We start from the raw sequence: 21,632 nt of genomic DNA, 5'->3' as shown, positions 1-21,632 counted from the left end.
CTACTATTAGACAGTTACATGGAGAAACCTTGTAAACTCCTTGGCTGCTGCCTCTAAACATATCGTTCGTTGTTGGTTTTGTGTGCTGCTCAGTATCATTCAATATTTATTATTTACTGTTACTTATGCTTATCTAGGTTGTCGCTGTGGTTTTCCTACAGCGTTGTTCCCTTTTTGCTTGTTTTTTTTCCCAGCAGGTGATCGAGCGCGTTTTGTGTGTGTTTTCTCTCGTCTCTCTACCCCTCCGTTTTTCTTTCCCTCTCCTTTTGTTCAGCCTCTTCCCAACTTCTCTTTTCCTTTCCTGTCCCCCGGTCCTGTCTGTTTCTATTGTTAAAAATGTGAAAGTAAAAAATAAATAAAGAATAAAGGTGAAATGAAATATGACAATCAAGTGAACCAGTACAGCAAAGCCGTAATGGTTTACTTAGGAAAATAAATCTGTTGGGCATGTTTCTTGGCCTTCAGACAATAATTCTGATTGCTACAGTGCCGACAGGAAAGGCAATAGATAAATAAATAAATGCAAATACTACTGGGATAGGAATGCTCACTTTAGGCAAACAGTGCTGGTTTATGAGAGTCACTGTTTGCCTGAACAAATAAATATCACAGCCTTTGTTTTAGGTGCTCTACACGGACATATTTGCTACAATGAAACTACAGCACAGTGATGATCAAAGACCTACAACTCTCCTGCTCTAATTATCAGTAGTAAGTTCAATTGCAGTTTAGCCATTTTGAACTATTGACTACTTGATCATGATGATGTTAAATGTAGATTCCTTTGATGTTGCATTGTCGAGTCTACGGCTGTGCTATCCCTTCTTTTGTGTGGCTGTGTGCGCTCATGGTGCATGTGTGTGTTTGTAGATTCATGTGGTGGCTGTGCCAGGCTCTTTTTCAGTTTTATTGGTGAGACACCTCCAACCATAACCTCTTTATATCTGCTGATTGGTTGGTTCAACCATCGTGTCACAACCAACCAACATGCAAAGCTGTATGAGGTGCTGTTGGTCTCTGCATGGAACATTTCTTCCTTCTGTCAGGTTATTGTGGCTAGTATGAAAAAGGCTAGCATGCTACTATGGAGCATTCAGACAACACAATAGTAAGTTACAGTGTTTGCATGGTTAATGCATGTATTCTAGGACCTTGAATGGTGCCCAACCAGGTTTGGATTCTTGTGTATGCTTTGGTCCCCATATCATCTATCATTTCATGTATTTGGCAGCTTAACTGGAAAAATATTTTTATGTATAACAAAGCCATTTTAATGGCGTAAGCTGTCATTGAGGAAGGATGAAGATCCATGCTAAGGCACATGTACCTTACCTGAGTCCAACCGAACCTTTCAAGCAGGCCACGATCATCAATCAGTAATCAAACAAACTGGACGTTGGGGCATGGGCACAAGTAAGGAGTAAGCACAGAGCTTACAGCACAGAGGCTGTCAGCTGATATGCTTTCGTTTCCACTCACTATTTCTTACCTGAACAACTGCCTTGGTTCCAATCACCTCGAGGACCTGCCCGCTCCTCTTGGTACCATCTGGCAAGGTCAGGTGAACAATCTCAGCATACCTGGGGAACTAATTCAAAGAGATTCAACACTGTTACTACAGCAACAGAAAAACACATTTTTATCATTGTTATAAAAGAGCACACCGGATAATAAAGTGCTGATTTATACTGACTTCTGCAAACATTTGGAGTTGCCACTATTTGCAACCTAATTAATACATATTGTAAGAGGATTTGCACAATAGATGAACGAGTATTAGCAGCACCACGGACAGAACGCCTGATGAAAACAGAATTTCTTTGCAGCCTTACCTTCACATTATCCAGGATCACCAGGGGTCCATTTACACCCGATACAGTGGAGTAGGCTGGAATAGAGAGACAGGTTACTCCTTTCTGAACCTCAACAGGCAGCAGAACAGGAAAATAACACACAATACTTCAATTTCCTTCTGCAGCGAGCCACCTATCATCAGTGCAATAAGCAGACTTCTCCACAGCCAAAACTGCTAATCACCGCAGGCTGACCTTTTGCTGTGAGAACAATTTTACTGCACTTTCAGCCCTAAAATGTCACAAAAAGCCAAATGTCAGGTCAAGAAATGGAGGAATTTTACATTGTTCGATTACACCGTCACACAATCAATCACACGAATCAATCAAAGCGTACGACTCATGAGAACCGGAGCAGATGTTATATACATTAAATACTTCATATTCGGGTTCTCGCAATATTACAATTTCAAACTCAACACTGAGATCCACACAAATACTCGATACCATTTTTGATACCATAAGAAGGATTCTGATCCCATCCTGCAGCATGAGGATAGCAAACATCTCAAAAACACTCGGACTCATTTTTCCAGTTATTAACTACAGTCCAGAAGACGGCTGACGGAGCTGTTAGAGTTAAACAGGTAAACATCAATAAGTGTTTAATACTTTCCTCCTAAAGTGTGATACGAATACTTCAGCTGTTAGTGAGGAGCTGTGTGCCTGTTTGCAACGTGTGAAGTCGTCACAGTATCCTATAGGGGTGGGGAAAAATGGATACTGTGTAGCATGGTGATATTTTGTTTGCTAATAATGTATGGATACAGGGACAGCAGAAATCGATACTTTGTTACAAAAAGGTTTTTGTGCTCTGACTTCAGAGCATGTTGATCCTTTTTCTGAGCAAGAATCCTGACATTCCTTCACTGTCCAAATGTGTTTAATAAACATGACAGTTTACTTATTTTAATTTAAGACATGTTTTATTTTAATTAAGTTTAAAACTTTTTTATTTAATGTAAAATTATATTTTGTTTTAATTTACTTTCAAATTCTTCAGTTGCTGAAGGGGCTGCATAGTTTTCATAAACTGCATAGTTCAGAATAGCTATAATTGTACCAGATGGTTGATTCAGTTAAGTTGGACTAGACTGTAATACAAACCGTTCAGTTTGTCAACAATAAAACTGAAATGAGAGAAAGACTGAGTGTGAGACTTTGATATTAGAGAAAATGAATATTGATAAAGTTTACCTTTATGTACAGAATCTGAATATCGCAAAATATTTTTAAAAATTGCAATAATATCGTATCGTGGGATGGATGGTGATTCCCACCTCTAGTATCCTATAAAAACAGAAAACAATGTGATATCCCTGAATGTGTGCGACTGCAGCGTAACATCAGTACAACAGTAATGGACAAAGCTTTTCTACTCTACTGCAGGACTCAAGCCTTTTACTGAACACAGCATTCACACAAGCAGTTTATCACCTGTAATTAATTCAATTACCCTTTTTAATCATAACAGTCTCGTCAGCGTGAGGCAACGATCGTAGAATATTAGAGAGCAGCATCTGGCACTTTAACAGGAAGTAACCTCCAACAGACTCAAGGACGGGTCTCCATCTGGTGTGGGAATGAAGGCGCTTACCTGTTAGGGCTGTGCCCTGAACAATAATAATAATAATAATAATAATAATAATAATAATATTAATAATAATAATGATGATGATGATGATGAGGGTCAATGTGACTGAGAATCCAGGTCATTCAGAGCAGATGCAGGGCTGATGTCATGACTATGAGAGTCAAAATAAATTCAGTCTAATCAGAATCAATCAGATAATAAAACAAATCCACTGCGTCACCTACAACACCACATTAGCATTACTACAAATATTCACTGTGCTCTACACCCATTTCAAGTGTAACCCTCTGCACTGTTCTCCATCACTATCATCAAAATGAAGGAAGATTTTTGAAGCAGCGAGTTCATTAAAACTCCACTCGTCCAGTTTCTTCTGCAGAGCTGCACCTAACAACGATCGCTGGCTTTACAAATCCAAGAGCAGGCAGCCTCTACTCCATCCGCGACCTTCCTTAAATTGCCGTCGCCCCATCATATTCATCAATAGATGTACATAGGTCCTTCCTGTCCTAACCTGGAGTATACTAAACTGGTGTTTAAGCTGTGGCAGCAGACAGGAAGTTAAACAAGCCCATAAATGACGGTGATATTACAAAGTGTAAATAAGGAGCGCAGGTTCAGTCTCTTTTAAACACAACTGCTTTCAGACCACATCAGAGCAGCAGGTCAGCAGAGTGTCCTGGTTCTGTGAAGTAAGCAATAAAATGCGCCACGCAAACATTAATAATGTTCAGCGCCATTCCTCTGCTCTGAACATCTGTAGAGCTGGGTGGTAAAACGCAGACGTGCAGGGAGCGTTGGAGTGGGGGACTGAAGGTGGCGGCATTGTTTCTATCAGGGTCTGCTGTTCTTCTTTATGTGTGAACTGTCAATCTCTGGGCTGATATCAAAGGCTCGGGGAAATTAGAGCAGACTGCTACGAACATAAAGCACTAAAGCTTAGCGGGGTGCATCCACTATGCCACTAATTAGGCAGGGGCCAACAAAATAACCTGTCAATGCGCTACAGTATTGCAGCCATTTCCCACACACCTGCATTTTACCCTCTATTAGTCAGACACACACTGTGTGCGTCTGTGTTGAACACGAGGTCTGAATGGGAGGTGGTGCTGGGAGGATGGGGCTGTTGAGTTAGCGCGATAAAAGATGGCTCAAGTGTGATGATGAAAACCAAGGGCAGCACAAACACAAAAAATAAAGAAATAAATAACATTTCCTCTCCAAAATAAAATGTTTTACTCTAAACAGCCTTTATCTCAGTTCTTGCCTCAGGGTCCACTTTCCAGTGAATGACTCGAGTTGTCTGTTTGTTGTACAAGGCCTTGCACTGCAGCGCGAGGGGGGGGGGTTATAGATGACCTTTGCTTTGCTCATTTCTCACTGACAGGCAGGAAGTCCATGGTTTCATCATTTAATATACAGCTTTCCTTAAACAACACGAACGAGCACCACTCTGACCAAATAATACCAGAACACTGAACCAAGAATACCAGTGTCATCAACCTCACGGACATCCCCGCCCCCCTGACAGCCAGCACAGGTGTTAACAGAGTCTGACATCTGCATATAAACCTGACACATAACATAAAGACAAAGGAACAGCAGTGATACTTTCTGTTGTGTTGTTTGGTGTAGAAAATGAAGAAACATTCAGGCAAAGTCAAACTCTGGATCAGATCTGTGAGGACAGTCACGTGTAGTTCAGAGAAACGAACACGCGTGTCAGGAATGATCCAAATGCTCACATTGGTCATTGAAGGTGTTTCAGAAACGCTGACACACTGTGAGCCTGCACAGTCTCTTAAACTCTTCATTAACCTGATAGCTAAAACATATTCCTGTGAACAACATGGCCTCATCTGCATCCAGTTCACACTAGCCAACATGTATCTGTGATAACAAGCTGCTGGCTGTGTATAATCCACATAATCTGACAGCAGAAAACTATATTCTGTTTATTCAGGATCTGTGTTTGGTCATTATGCTTTTCTGAAACACATGCATGATGGCAGAGTGTGTAACTACACTGGAGAGCACATCACACGGTGAACCTGCAGCTCCTGACAAGGACGACTGACCAAGAACTATTTTACATGATCACTCCTGGAATAATTGGCATGTTTATACGTTAAACCTTAAACAGCTGCATGGTAAATGGCCTGTATTTGTATAGAGCAGGGGTCGGCAACCTGCGGCTCCAGAGCCGCATGCGGCTCTTTAGTCCTTATACTGCGGCTCCTTAGTCCTTATACTGCGGCTCCGCGTGGTTTGGGAAAATAAATTAGTATTTAGCTGAAGTGTATTTTATTTGTGTTTAGTTCTTTTTTTTAACTTGTAGTTCTAAATTGGAAGATTATTGTGATATTGAAATATAAAAATAAAATTATATTCTATTATTTTTTCATCGCTCAAAATAAGCGTCACACTCGCGGAAGCCGGTGTCCCGCTGAAACGCCGTGCATTTATCGAGACTTTCAACCCCAGGTAGGCCAGTTATGGATCTTCGGATCCACATTATGTCAGCAGCTATTCTCCACCATGAACTATGTTAAAGACAAACACCGCTCACGCCTGACAGATGACAGCTTACAGTCCTGCGTAAACTGACTTCGTACAGCCCCGATTAGCAGACGCTGTGCGCAGAGGTTCGGGACCATAAGTCTTATTGTAAACATATCACGGCAGACCGACGATGTTTGCATGAACACGCTTTTCAGCATCTCTTTATTGACCACTTTTCACACACGGTTGCTGTACGCATACAGCCGGCTGTAGCTTTTCAGCTCACAGCCCGACATACACCATCAACAACACAACAGCACAGATAGCGCAGACGTAAAGGCAGCGAGGCATGATTGCGGGTGTGGCTCAGGTGCGTCCGCCCCCCTGCAGCAGCGCTGCAGACCACGCCCCACCGCACGCATTAACCTGGTAAAATACATATTTAGGCAGAATTTTGCAAATATCTACTTTTAATTTTTCAGCAGCATAGTGCTTTTTTATTTTTTAAAAGTCAGGTCAAGGCTCCAACAGCCCAAAGGCGATATAAGGGTGGTGGCTGAGAACAGTTTTTGTTTGCTACATGGATCATTTTAGTTCAGGTTGGTGTCTTTCCTTTTGTTATATTTCTTTAAGAGTTCAAAATGTGTTGATTACATAAATAAAATGTAATTTTCTCTGTAGCACTTCATGGATTTCATAAGCAACACACCTTAGTTGTTCACACAAAGCATAAAGGTAAAAAACAATATATACAGTGTTATCTTCATTTTAGATGTCAAAAAGTATTTGTGGCTCCGAGTGTTTTCTTTTGCGTGAAACCGGGTCCAAATGGCTCTTTGGGTGTAAAAGGTTGCAGACCCCTGGTATAGAGCTTCACTTAGTCCCTGTGGACCCCAAAGCGCTTCACACTACATAACAAAAAAGCTTTATTTGACAATTCCAGTGAATATTCATAGCATCAGATTACCCAACAGATTAGCCAAGTTTATGAACACAGACTCAAACTAGAAGTTGCTAACAGGCCTCAAAAGAGATGCATCAGGGTAATTATTAGGGGTGGGGGAAATGGATACTGTGTAGCATGGTGATATTTTGTTTGCTAATAATGTATGGATACAGGGACAGCAGAAATCGATACTTTGTTACAAAAAGGTTTTTGTGCTCTGACTTCAGAGCATGTTGATCCTTTTTCTGAGCAAGAATCCTGACATTCCTTCACTGTCCAAATGTGTTTAATAAACATGACAGTTTACTTATTTTAATTTAAGACATGTTTTATTTTAATTAAGTTTAAAACTTTTTTATTTAATGTAAAATTATATTTTGTTTTAATTTACTTTCAAATTCTTCAGTTGCTGAAGGGGCTGCATAGTTTTCATAAACTGCAGAGTTCAGAATAGCTATAATTGTACCAGATGGTTGATTCAGTTAAGTTGGACTAGACTGTAATACAAACCGTTCAGTTTGTCAACAATCAAACTGAAATGAGAGAAAGACTGAGTGTGAGACTTTGATATTAGAGAAAATGAATATTGATAAAGTTTACCTTTATGTACAGAATCTGAATATCGCAAAATATTTTTAAAAATTGCAATAATATCGTATCGTGGGATGTGTGGTGATTCCCACCTCTAGTAATTATACTCAATAATAATGGTGCAAGGAAAATGTTACTATGTAACAAAAAGGAGCTTTGCATTGTCATGGTCGTTGTCCTATCAGGTAAAACAGTCACAGCATTGTTTCAGAGACATGTTGGACACAGCGTGTCAAAGAGCAGCGAGGTTAGTGGCAAATAAACAGGATCCTGTTATTTCACCTCAGCCTACATCGTGTAGGTCGAGTTAAACAGCTGGTGCTGCAAGTCAGAGTATTTTAATCAAATTTTAATTTTTACTGGAATAACTTGTATCAGTACTAACGTAACGTTAAAACGAGCCTGTGTGGCGTTCATCGATCACAACAAACGGACGCCTCGGTGGCACAAAGTCTAAAGTGTGTACAGGCTCTGAACGAGCAGCTCGTCGGATTAAAGGCCTAACCCTGGCCCAACACGCTAACCCATCAGTACATGAAAGGGGAAGAAAAAAAGACAACAGTTCAGGGAACACTCTCGTGTATAACTGTGATGATGGAAAAAAAATAAGTGGTTTGCTCTCTCATTTCACAAGGTAACGACTCATCAATGGGCTATATGTTCATGAGGTGTGAAGTAGCAACATTTCCCAATAGGTTTAGAAAACTTTCTCCACCCCTCTTTTGCTACTTCAGCTCAAGTACAGCGTTCCCCTGGTTTGGCATGCAACAGCGGCGTGGGTCACCCTGCAGCCTGTTCAGCTGCCAGAGCCCTTTGTGTACAAAGATGTTAATTGGTCCTAATCCGCCACTAGAAGCTGTTTTGGTAGCCTGACCTCGCACCCTGAAGGACACCTTGGTGTGAAATACTAAAGAGCCCATTCAAGTGCCAGAGAAAAGAGGCACAGAGCATTCCAACACAATTCAATTTCCCAGCAGAAAGAGGGGGGGGACTCAAGGGGAGGAGAAGGGAGGAAAGGGGGAGTCTGGCCTAGGATGGAAATGGGGGAGCATCATCATTCTGACAATAAGCGAGGGCTACAAAGCAGTGGCTGCTGTGATGTGCACTCTCACAATCACGTCTTAGCCTCTACTTCACGGGATTCCCACAGCCCCACTGGACACAGGAATGCTGGCTGATTAAAACCTACGACCAGCTCCCACACACACACACAGACACACACACACACACACACACACACAGACACAAACACACACACACACACAGACACACACACACACACACACACACACACCCCTCAGCTAATTCATACGAGTTAGCCCGACGCAGACTGCCGGCACATCTACCAAACTGTCTCTGAATCAGCTGTTGTTTACAGAGGTAGGTCACACCTGATGGATCAAAACAAACAGCTGAATACTTGATTCTGAGCTTGCTGTTGTTAACAGTTGCTAATGTCGTTCAGCTCCAGCATCTCGAGCTGCAGCAGCAGAGATCAGCTGTGGCCTGGAGGGTTAGCCTAACGTGCTGCAGGTGGTCCTGCTGACTTCACCAACACTGTAGAGCAGAGTGCGATCTACCTTAGCCCGCCACAGTCTGCGATGGCGGAGCTCAAGCCTGTCTGCTGATGCATATCAAAGACCAAAAACCTGCACTGCTAAACTTTCCATTAAAATGCACCGTTTGAGCCGAATGAACACAATGTCAGTGTGTTTTAGCCCAAACCTCATTCTGCCTCATTCATACGAGCATTTCCACGCCTGACATTCACTCTGACGGAGGCACCAGGGAGCGACTCGGCTTTAGCAGGATGATTACTGGCACATCATCCCTTTGATTTTCCCAAAAGAGAAAACCCAAATCAGTCGATCTTACCAAAATTAATACTTGACTTTGTTTATTCCCGTTATTTACAGCGAGTGTGTGGTTCATCAGCTGTAACTACCAGTCCTCAGCCTTGCTGGGCTTTTGCATCATGAAGTGGAATCAACGTCTGCTTCTATAGATCAGAGTGTTTCATCCGACTGAGCCGTGATGCAGTTCAAGCGCTGGAAAAATATCCCGACATTATTTTTATCCAAGCAAACTACTTTGTGCTTTCAACATTAGAGACGGGAAATGAAATAGTGCAACTAAAATGAAGCAAACAGATGAAGGACAAGCTGAATGTTTCGTTAACCAATGACAGACTTTTGGAATAAATCAAAAAAATGAAAACATTTTAAAATCAGGGGGCGGGGCGTCAGAAACAGGCACATCTCCACCAACCAATCAGCATCTGGGTTTGACACCACTAGAAAACGAGGCAGGCTTTTAACGTTGCAGGTGCACAGGTACTCCATATAAAGATGACTTCCTAGCACACTGCTCTGATTGGGAGGAAATGTAATCAGGCATGAAGCAGGAGCACATTTTTAACAGAGTGGGGTCTCTTGTACGCAGGGCCTTTTTGCTAGCAGAGGAAAACCGAGAGAGGCAGCTGGTTATCACACAGATAGCCTCGTGCTTTACTTACAATAGCTCGACGCTTTGACAGAGCAACAGCCTCCTGCTATTTGGAGCAGATGAAGAGCATTTTATTGTGCTAGCTTATCCATTCAATTCATTTCTTTCATCAGCAGGTACAAATAAAGACAATTTACACAAACTTAAGAAATCCTTAAAAAAAGCATTAATGAATTAAAAGATTAAAAACACACAAACACATCCTGCGGGGTCGTCCCAGACTAGAGTCAAGATAAGGTCTGGGACAGCGGCTTCAGAGCGGTCCAACAAAGAAGCCCTTACAAGCTGTTCCCCAAATACGTCCTGCAGACAAAGACGGGTTCCCCACAGAACTCAGTGCTCATTATGTGCAGCAGCCTCACGCTTTTATAACATCAAGCTAAGCCAAACGTACTTTATCCTATGACAGCTGTCATACCCAGGCTACCCGGGACCTAAATGCATTATTATAATAAATTACAGGACACATTTTTAAGGGATCATTACATGAAAAATATACACATTTACTATTTCTGTCCAAACAAACAAGAAATGGAAGCAGCGCGTTTCAAAACTCATGTTTAATAAAATGAGTGATGAGCAAAAAGAAACTGAACGATTCAATAAACAGAAACTATCGAGCAGAGAACAAAAGAGGCCACACTGCTGCAACAGTACAGATCTGCTGTGAGCTGGGGCACAAAGATACTCGACTGCACATTTAATCATCAGGGTGTTTAACCTGAACAAAATCATGCTCATCTTACAGTCCGAGGTTTAAGTTCTGCAGTGGAGAATTTCCTGCATTTCTTCTAACAACAGCCACCAGCTCTTAAGGTGAGGGATTTCAGGAAGTGAGCCGTGAGTGGTCAGTGAAACTAGTGTGTGCTGATTGGTTTCTGTTCCTGCAACAGACTGAAATGGTGTCAGATCCTCAGCGTACATTTTAATGTTCTTTCATGAAAAGAATGGCAAACGCCCACGCAAGAGTCTTTTTTCCTACTGACAAGCTAGCTGCTTAAACCTAATTAGAATGTGGATTATAGAACTGTTGCAAAAAATAACATTGATTTTATAGAAATTACTTTCATAGTGACAGATGAGACATTTGTTTATCGTGACTACATTATTACCAATAATTAAATCTTCACAAAGAAATGTAGTGCCTTGCTCCATGTCTTTTCATAGCACTAAATGACAGAATGCACCACTAAAACAAAGACAAGCCATTTCATGGGCTAATAGCTTTTGTCGCATTTGACATGAGAGAGACAAAGGCCTCTTAAAAGAAAGGACTTGGTCTGATGAGAAAGCCTTTTTATTTGTTTATTTTCCTGCTCCATCTCTGAGAGGATTTTCAAGCTGCTTCTCTCAGACTCTGTCACGTCGGCATCGCAGTGGAAAACCAGCTCCACACTCTGATCTTATAGACTGTTTGATGGCTTGAAGTACTAACCTAAACTGGTTGGACGTTGTTCAAAGTATAGTGATGTTGGACTTTTCTTTAAACTAACAGCGGCTGATCTGAGCATGCTCGAGATTTGGTGAGTGCAGTGGGTTTTGGAATCACTGCTCAGTAACAGTTTGAACAGCAGGAAGTTTTTAAAAAAGCCGAAATATAATTTTTTTTACTATTTTCAATAATATTGTCAAATTAGGTATCATTCTTGATGTTCCTACTGTTACTGACAGAGATGAATACTAACAAAGCTCAACTGTGGTCAAGTACCAACCTTGAACTGGGTAACCGCAAGATACCTACTTACTATTACTACTATTACTCTCACATGAGTAATAATTTAATTAATCTTATTATTTTAGCCAAAGATGAAGTAGCGATTTAGACATCTCATCTTAAGTCTACAATTCAAGTCTAAATTTGAGATATTTTACATTTTAGATACATAAATAAGGATCTTTTAACAAATGTGTTCCCATGTGATGATGTAATCTTGTTTTCTAATTCAAACGTGCTTTTACCATTAAAGATGCCCCCCCCCCCCCCCCCCCCCCACCTTTTTATTTTATTTTTTTTAACCTGTGTGTATATTTATAGCATATTATGCATTTCATGCATGTGTTATTTTCAGACATATGGGGGTTATGTCACCCCCCCCCTCCTCATCAGTAATGATCTAGTCCAGTATTTACTTGGGCGTGACTTAGCCAATTAACCAATACCTACACAGCAAATTCAAAAGTGTTAAATGTTTTGGTGTTAGTAGTCTTAGAGTTAATTTTACTCTAAGTAGAGTCACATTCTTTTAATGTAACTCTGAGGTGTAAAATGATAGTAGTTAAAATCGAGTGTTAAAAATGAGTGTTTCTATGTCAAATCTGGAGGTGTTACAATGGAAACATTAACTCTTGACCTCTTAACTCTGAACTCCTACAGGGGCTATGACACCAATAGAGTAAATTCACAGACTCTGCCCCCAGCACGGCTCCAATCGAAGCTGAAGTGAAGCCGTTTCAGAACATTTTGCTCTACATATTTGAGTTGTTTGCCATGCTTGGTAAGTCATTTTTTCAAAGATTGTTTCAATTATTATTATTAGCTTTTACTTCTGTGGCTCTTTGGAGTTGAGACAAAGCTGTGTGAAAGGCATTAGCCATGTTGCTCGCTGATAGCATAATATTCTGTTTTAGCTAGCTGAAAGGCATTAGCCATGTTGCTCGGTGATAGCATAATATTCTGTTTTAGCTAGCTGAAAGGCATTAGCCATGTTGCTCGCTGATAGCATAATATTCTGTTTTAGCTAGCTGAAAGGTATTAGCCATGTTGCTCGCTGATAGCATAATATTCTGTTTTAGCTAGCTGAAAGGTATTAGCCATGTTGCTCGCTGATAGCATAATATTCTGTTTTAGCTAGCTGAAAGGTATTAGCCATGTTGCTCGCTGATAGCATAATATTCTGTTTTAGCTAGCTGAAAGGCATTAGCCATGTTGCTCGGTGATACCATAATATTCTGTTTTAGCTAGCTGAAAGGCATTAGCCGTGTTGCTCGCTGATAGCATAATATTCTGTTTTAGCTAGCTGAAAGGCATTAGCCGTGTTGCTCGCTGATAGCATAATATTCTGTTTTAGCTAGCTGAAAGGTATTAGCCGTGTTGCTCGCTGATAGCATAATATTCTGTTTTAGCTAGCTGAAAGGCATTAGCCGTGTTGCTCGCTGATAGCATAATATTCTGTTTTAGCTAGCTGAAAGGTATTGTTTGCGGGCAAATACCACAGCCTTGAAAAAAAGCTTGCATGTGAATTTTCAGTCAAACCTTTGGTCAAATACACCTAAAACAATGTCTAGAATGTGAAATGTTGGTATAATGGTGCTACTTGAAGCCTGAAAACGATCTCCCATAAAAAAACGAGCAAACAGCAGTAGCAGACATCCTGACTGGGTTCTACGTTAGCATTTAGATCCCTCCAGAGTTTTGTGCACACGGTTTAGGTAAAAATGAAAAAGGTTGAGGTTTTACATTTAGTTCAGTATTATCTGTTGCCTGTGTCCTTGTCTTTTGGGAAAATACTTTACACAAGTAATGTCTCAAAGAGGATTCCTTTTTTTTTTTTTTTTACTGTGCTGCAACTGATTTGTGCCATTAATTAGTGTCAACTAATTTTTATTCAATCTCCACATAGGATATGCTTGTGAAGATGGAATATGGGGGAGAGGAGAAGTGCGTTGAAGTTCCACAAAGTGATGAATGAAGAACATGCACATTGTATTGAAGAAATAAGTGATGTTATTTGCATTTACCAGCTCACCTATGTCAGACCTTTTGATAAACAAAATTCTAATGAAAGTGAGAACATGTACACTGTTACATCTTTCAGAAAATGTTTTGAAATTGTGGTGCACAGTTCAGAATAAATGTTTTTCAAAAACCATTGCGTCTTTTTAGTAAATGTTTATTATACTTTTTAGAATTAATTAGAAGATAACTCTTACGTAGTTAAACTAAAATACTCTTTGAGAGTTAATATATAAACTCTTAACACCAAGTGTTAAATGATCAACTCCAGACAGATTTGGTGTTTAACACTAAATCAGAGTTAACGTACCAACTCTCCAAAAAGAGTTAAATTAACACTCTCTGGTGTGGAGCCATATAGACACTTTAATAGTGTTGAAATCAAATCTGACAGTGTTAATTTGGACATGCTGGATTTGCTGTGTACCTATTATATGTCAGCTGACATATCTATGAAGTTTTGACTGGTTAATTTGAAATTTTTTTCTGTTTCTTGTCTTGTATTTAAGCAATTTTTACAGTGTTTTACTATGACCCTGATGAAGGCCACAAGCCGAAACGCGTTGGTCTGTTATTAAAGTTGTTCAAGTGTTGCTGGAGTTCCTGCTTCTTTTCTTCTCTCCATGCACCTTGGAAGCAGGTGAAGTTGTGCCAGCAAAAAAAATTTTTTGCTGCAATTTTTTTTTCACCGCAAGACACACCAGCTGAACGTACAGCTCAGGCTGGAACCACTTTGAGCTAACAGCTGTCCGGGACAGCAGAGGCCCCGGTGCAGAAGATCTTTAATTAGGATCTTCAACAGAACCTCTACAGCATTGTGAGGGAGGCTGGGGACATTCTGAGTTCAAAGTGAGGTGTGTCTGCAAGAAGGTTGGTGCCAGTTGTAGGTATGGTGGACACCAGACACCTCGGGGAGGTGCTACAGGAGCCCTATTAGGCTTGGTTAGTCTGTGGCGGCCCCAGCGTTCCAAGAGGAGTGAAGTTCTTGAGGTAGCTGAAAACCTCAAAAGCCATCAGGCGACTCCGAGCAGGAAAGCGGTGTTCACGTGGTGTAGTGTGGGTGAGGTGCTACTGACTTCAACTAAGGATGCAGTCAGGTGATGTGGGGAATGCTTTGAGGATGTCTGCAATCCCACCAACATGCCTTCCTACACCAGAGTATAGAAACTTGGAGACGACTCGCCCATCGCCGTGAACGCCATCATTGGGATGGTTAAAGAACGTTTTGCTTGTGCCTCTGAAGGCTGTTTAGCAAAGCCACGTGGCAAAAGGCTTTCACCTCGGTGGCCGTAGGATGCCATCTCTGCTGTATGTGGATGTGGCTCTGTTGGGTCATCAAGCGGGGGCCTCCAGCTCACACTGGAGTGGTTTGCTGCCATCATATTTACGAACTTAAGTGTCCACGCTGCCCACCCACCCAGCGAGATGATGACAAACCCCATTAGCCTTTCATGGCAGAGGGACAAACATGAGTTTTCTTTAGCTCCCTCCTACATACTTGGTCAAAACTGGACACAGATCCAATTGACCATCACCCATGGTACAATATATTCTAGTATAAAAGCATGACCCACACATACACACTGAGAGAGAGCTGTGCAGGAAGTGCGATTTCATCGTGGTGGAAGCAAAACAGCAAAAGTCAGAGGCAGTTCATCCAAACGTGAAGCGTAGTTTGGATCTTCTTTTGCTGCTGGTTCAGTGAATTTTGGTCAAACCTGCAGCATCAGAATCTGTGAGAGGTCAAAGGTTGCAGTACACTGATCACGTATATCTTACCAGGTAGCCGTGCTCACAGTTGGACTAATCACGGCACGTTTTAGACGAACGCTTTACACAGTGACTGTGAATGTTCCTGACATAGTGACAAACAATAGTTTCATGACAAGCCAATGTCTGTATCCCATTTTGCTTATCTGATTGGCTGAAGTCAGCCCATGGTAAAAAGGGACAAATGTTTAACCCAATCACCTGCCAAGTATTTTCTTCAAAGCAACTCAAATTTTCAGCATTTCTCAGATAGTTCTGTGTAACAAAGACGACATAAGAGACACTTATTTTAGAGACATCTCTATACCATGTTAAAGCTCGCCAACAGACTGAGTTACAGTTGGCCCCATCCATGCTGCAGATTATGCTTTCTTTGCTTCTTTGTTCTCTTGAGACCAAGCTCCACTAACATGTTGTTCAAGCTCCAGGATTTTAAATGAACTGGACACCAGAAACTACAGGTTTCTTTTATGGGCCTATATTACTGGAATTCAATGATGTATAAATTCAATGGTTTTGCACTAAAGTCAATGTCACACACTACCTTTAGACTGGGACAAAGACATTGCCTTTGCCAAATATAAGCAGCATGTTGAAGACAAATGGAAACACACGTCTCCTCCAGCAGGGCTACACACACTGTGAATGCAGCACCTGCACTATTTGACAAACACACTTTTCCAAACAGTTACTTGAGATTATCATTTAGCTCTAAATTGCTGCCTCATCATAAGTGTGGACTGCTGCTGTTTGGTAATGTGTTTGATGAGACAAAAAAGATGGCAAAATTAGAGTATTTCAGAAGCAGGATTGTTCAATGTTTTTACAAGATGGGTTTTATCACATGTTGCATCCTTTCTGCTTAGCTCTCAGATGGCCTGAGCACCATTAAGTCATTTCCTTCCAGTTTGCTGAGAGGCTTTTAGTCCATGCTTGCTTCTCTGACACTTGCATAAAGAGCAGGAAAGAAAAAAAACAGCTCTCTGGCCTCATGGCTCAGGGCTTCTGCAGCAGCCCAGCCAAGACTCACCATCACACAGCTAAGTGGAAGCAGCACAAACCCTTTTAAAACCTCATGCTCTGCTCCTAATTAGGCCTGCAATGATTCATCGAGTCATTCCAATAATATGATTATAAATAAACTCGATTAGGACGCCTTCATCAAAGCTCCTGATCAACAAACTCTGACCTGAAGAAAAGAAACTTTGTAGCTGCTCCATCCACCACTGTGTGTTTTACACAACCTGCAGTAACCAACAACAAGTTGTATTCAAATATGCAGATGACCTGTTAACCTAATGTGACACCACCTTTAGATTGTACAGCGCGAAACATTTTACATGGAAGCCATACCTGCAGGAAACAGGGCTGAGTCTAAAGGGGGGCGTGGCTGCACCAGACCATCAACATTTCAAGGCTTTTGTAACATTTTTAAAAGTCAAATAATATAAAATATTGTAGTAATTACATCACATTCATATTTGTAAACATAAAAATAAAAGCTTTTGAAAGCCATTAAAAATGTCCATGGGCCAGGTACACTACACTGATTCATCATTAATATTAACTAATGTCTGCACCATCATAACATCTGTTTCAGCAGCACAAAACCCTCCAGAAACAAAGCAAAGACATATTTTTATGCCTTAGTTTAGACTGCATATATATCCTATATGGTCTTTGAAAAAAAAAAAAATATATATATATATCTATGTGTGTGTATATATATATATATATATATATATATATATATATAGATAGAGAGATAGAGAGAGAGAGGAACATTTCAAGCTTTTCTTCACAGAATTCAAGGATTGTCAACCAGGCCTGGACTTAAAGCAAAGAACCCCGAGTAGTTTATTCCAAACCCTGATACGGATCAGCAGAAGACACTGGGTATATGATCAATAACTGACATTTTGCAGTCGTGACAACATGTTATAATAAGAGTTGGTGTGGGTTAGGTTTGTTCAGGATTCTGAGTTTTATGCACCCATTGTACCTTTTGTGTGTCACATTACAGAGGAAATGTCTACATTAATGTGAAGGAAATCCAGCATACTGAGGTCAAGCCCATTGGTAATCTTTCAAATGATTGATCGTGCTGTAGATCAACTTTTCTCACTTAATATTATTAAAATATCTGTACGAGCACATGTGCGTTAAATGTGCTTTTGTTTGGGAAAACACTTTTTAAATATTAACGTATCAACTATTCATGTAAATGATGAATTAATTTAAAACATTTAGTAGCTTTAATGTGTTCATAGAGATTTCTGCTCTCATTTAAATGTTCTTATATGTTCTTAGTGTTTTATGACAGTTGTTTAGGAATCCTGTTTAATTCAACTGAAGATGTCAAAAAGCAGCATTTCAGAACTGTTTCACAACAGCTGCTGTGTGATTGGTTAGCAACACTTTAAGTTCACAACTTGGTTTAGAAATCAATCCTTGTAATATTGGATTTGTCCTCTTTAGCTTCTGATGAGGTAACGACATCAACCTGCATGTGCAGCGTCAGAGAGGTGGGGCTGAGGTGTTTCCTCTACAGCCAGCTGGGTGGATGGTGACTGAAGGGGAAGTTCCACAAAGAGAAGAACACAGTACAGCTTCTTATAACTTTAAATGTGCCTACACCAGAATCCTGACTTTAGCAAAAGTGAATTACCAACAAATGGACTGACAGTTCAATTGTTTCCATTTTCTTTCGGGGAGTTTAATAACTTAAAACAACTAAATATGCAACAGATGTGCTGCTGATGAAAATATCACCTTTAGTTACAACCATATAAGAGCAAATAACTACAGATAGTAAAGATGGGAATCACCAGACACCCAATAATAATATTTTTTATCATATTTTACTCACAATATGAAATTATTGTCACATTTTTGATATGACATGTGCTGTAATAATTGGTGTGTTTTTGCTGACAATAAGACGGTGACTAAAACCTGCCACAGACAGTCTGCGGTCAGTCATCAGTCATATGGGGTAAAGCTGGTAATAACCTGCAGTCTGTTTGCAATAATACAGTAATGATCTGTGATAAACCTGTGAAAATCACAAATGTGTTGCTGTTTGCATAGATAGAAACTCACAGAAAACAGAAATGATCATGTGACTATTACATTTGCTCAACCAGCTGAGCTTCAGACTAATGGGAACAGTGTGCATGGAGAAATGATTTTGAAATTATTTGCAAACCTTCAACAATGTCAGCAGTGACTGCAGTCAGTCCAGGCCAGACTGAATATTACAGACATTTGCCTTCCTGTCTGTAATATTCTCACAGTGTAATTGAATGAAAACATATCAATATTAGGTGCCCCTGTATAGATACCGCATCACCACACCTAAGAGACAGATGACACATGAGAGTCCATGTTTTAAAAGATCTCTGTAAATCTTCACATTTTCTACAGTTTTGTGTCATTCGTTTTACAAAGCGATGTCGAAATTCTTGTCACGAGAGCATGAACGTCAGCTTCCCTAACCACGGGCTGCCTCATGTGATCCGATCACATGACAGATCATCCATCTGGCCCATACGACCAGTAGGCTGTGTAATATAGTTCTGCCTGTAAAACACTGCAAACACGCAGATATGACATTTTAAATGCGTGACCAGTTGAGTGTACCGCATATCCCCGCACGCTGAGTATATCTCATGAATAGTTCCGAGACATTAGTGAAAGGCAGCATGCTAGCGTGGCTACACTGCTGTTTGACAGAAATGACATATTCTCAAACGCAGCATGTACAGCAGCAGTAAGGTTCATTTGCCGAATTACTCGCATTTAATTATTAATATTTATAAAATAAAAGCTGGTTTGTTTAACACCCTGTGTACAGCACCACAGGTGGATAGTTAGCTAACGCTAATGCCCTCTAATGCTGCGTCCCCGTTCAATGGGATATCCGAGACTTAAGCGCAATCTTACACCTTTATATTCTCACACTACACATTAACCTATTGCACGAGTCCGTAAACATACTGTCCCTTGTGCCATTTTAAATGCTACATTTATACATCGAGTCAAAGTTATCCCGTTTCCTACCGTAACTACATCACCGAACGCAACACAACAACCTTGTTAGCAGGTAGCTTGCATTAGCAACGTACTTAGCCGGGGCTGAGAGATGTAGTTCCTGGTCACAGCCTGGGTATGTGTCCTCGAAGCCGCAGCCAGGCCGTTCACATCCATCGCCCTGTTTGCCACCAGTGTTGCCATTGTCGGATAAGGTGCAGAAACCTAAGAAATCTGACGCTGGTTGACGTGCTTTGCTAAGAGCTACTGAATGACAGCAGAGCGCGAGTCATGTGACACACAGGAAACGGATGTTTGGTAAAGGCCATGGACTCAAAGCAGTGAGAAGTAGCTGCTTCTCACAGAAACGTAATGAATGTACAGTAAGTAGCAAACGATTAGGAAAGAGAAGCCAACAGCAAGGCTGTTTAACGTGAACTGAAGAGGATTTCCTTCGTAGCTGTAGGAGTCCACAGTGAGAAGTATTTAAGATTAAATTTAGATCATTTCATTACAGATCGTGACGGTAATATGTTTAACAACCTACTAGCAAACAAATCCAATACCTAAATTAATTAATGCAGAAGAAAAGCATAATGAACAAGTTAAAAATGAACTTGGATAAAATGTGATTTTAGTTATTATTTATAAAAACATGCTCACTGTGAAGGAATGAAGAAATCACTGCCTGCATTGTAAACTGACCTCACAGCTGCAACTGAATATGAAACACATTTTAATAAATGATTGTAAAAAGGGAAAAAGTTCAAGTTTATCATATTATCCATATCTGCCAGCAGCCTCTCTTATCACACTACTCAGTCTGCATTTCTTAACCTCTGCAGTTTTACTGTTCACGCTATTATATTTTTCAGATTAGTTCTCCAAACTCTGGACTCTACTAGGTTTATTTATGGTTCCCCAACGACTCTGCACAACCAGAAACCTGCCTGGTTCTTCAAAATCCTGCTCCTCACATACAAGGTCTTAAATAATCAGGCCCCATCTTATCTTAATGACCTTGTAGTACCATATCACCCTATTAGAGCACTTCGCTCTCGCTCTGCAGGCCTACTTGTTGTTCCTAGAGTATTTAAAAGTAGAATGGGAGGCAGAGCCTTCAGTTTTCAGGCCCCTCTTCTGTGGAACCAGCTTCCAGTTTGGATTCAGGAGACAGACACTATCTCTACTTTCAAGATTAGGCTTCAAACTTTCCTTTTTGCTAAAGCATATAGTTAGGGCTGGACCAGGTGACCCTGAATCCTCCCTTAGTTATGCTGCAATAGACGTAGGCTGCCGGGGATTCCCATGATGCATTGAGTTTTTCCTTTCCAGTCACCTTTCTCACTCACTATGTATTAACAGACCTCTCTGTATTGAATCATATCTGTTATTAATCTCTGTCTCTCTTCCACAGCATGTCTTTGTCCTGTCTTCCTTCTCTCACCCCAACCAATCACAGCAGATGGCCCCGCCCCTCCCTGAGCCTGGTTCTGCTGGAGGTTTCTTCCTGTTAAAAGCGAGTTTTTCCTTCCCACTGTCGCCAAAGTGCTGCTCATAGGGGGTCATATGATTGTTGGGTTTTTCTCTGTATCTATGAAGCGCCTTGAGGCGACATTTGTTGTGATTTGGCGCTATATAAATAAAACTGAATTGAATGTGTTTCTGTAATGAGTCAATATTCCATTGGAAGCCACTGACATCAAGACGAGGAACCTCCTGACCGTGAATGAAGGGTTTCACCCCAAGTCCAGCCCCCCGAGGCTGCTGGACTCCAGCAGATCCCAGAAACAACGTCGGAGATCTCTGTCCAGAAGAGCGCAGTCCTGGGAACAGCTAAGATACTGCAGGACCCTCAAGCTCCCAGGCCTCTGGTAGAGGAGCTTGAAGGATAGACCGCCCACAGGGGCGAGAGGGGAGTGATCACGTTTTTATATACATATGTCTTTGACATCTTATTTTTCTAATGAAGTGGTTTGTTTCCTTGAAAGTAAAACTCATATTAAAAGGATGCATTAATAGGAACTGACAGGTAGAGTGGTGAAGCATATGATCCTTGTTGTTGTCCAACCCAGATGTAGGTTTAAAACCAAAGCAATCCCAAAT

The 21,632-nt window shown here is 40.8% G+C and overlaps 1 protein-coding gene across 1 annotated transcript in view; it reads right to left on the bottom strand.

Moving 5' to 3' along the window:
- atp6v1ba (ATPase, H+ transporting, lysosomal, V1 subunit B, member a) overlaps positions 1-19,843 on the bottom strand; it is a 42,978-nt gene extending 23,135 nt beyond the window's left edge. The window contains exons 1-3 of the mRNA XM_087836975.1: positions 19,622-19,843; positions 1,833-1,888; positions 1,490-1,588 (exon numbers count right to left, since the gene is read on the bottom strand). Of these exons, the coding sequence (XP_087693101.1) occupies positions 1,490-1,588; positions 1,833-1,888; positions 19,622-19,730 (264 nt within the window). The 5' untranslated portion in view covers positions 19,731-19,843. The remainder of the gene's footprint in view (positions 1-1,489; positions 1,589-1,832; positions 1,889-19,621) is intronic.
- Between the last annotated feature and the right edge of the window lie 1,789 nt (positions 19,844-21,632).

This window comes from Neolamprologus brichardi, unplaced genomic scaffold (genome assembly GCF_056152115.1).
Source record: "Neolamprologus brichardi isolate AB-2024 unplaced genomic scaffold, ASM5615211v1 NODE_ptg000032l+_length_1147064_cov_1, whole genome shotgun sequence".
Classification (NCBI taxonomy): Eukaryota; Metazoa; Chordata; class Actinopteri; order Cichliformes; family Cichlidae; genus Neolamprologus; species Neolamprologus brichardi.
This window is presented reverse-complemented; position numbering and strand designations above follow the sequence as displayed.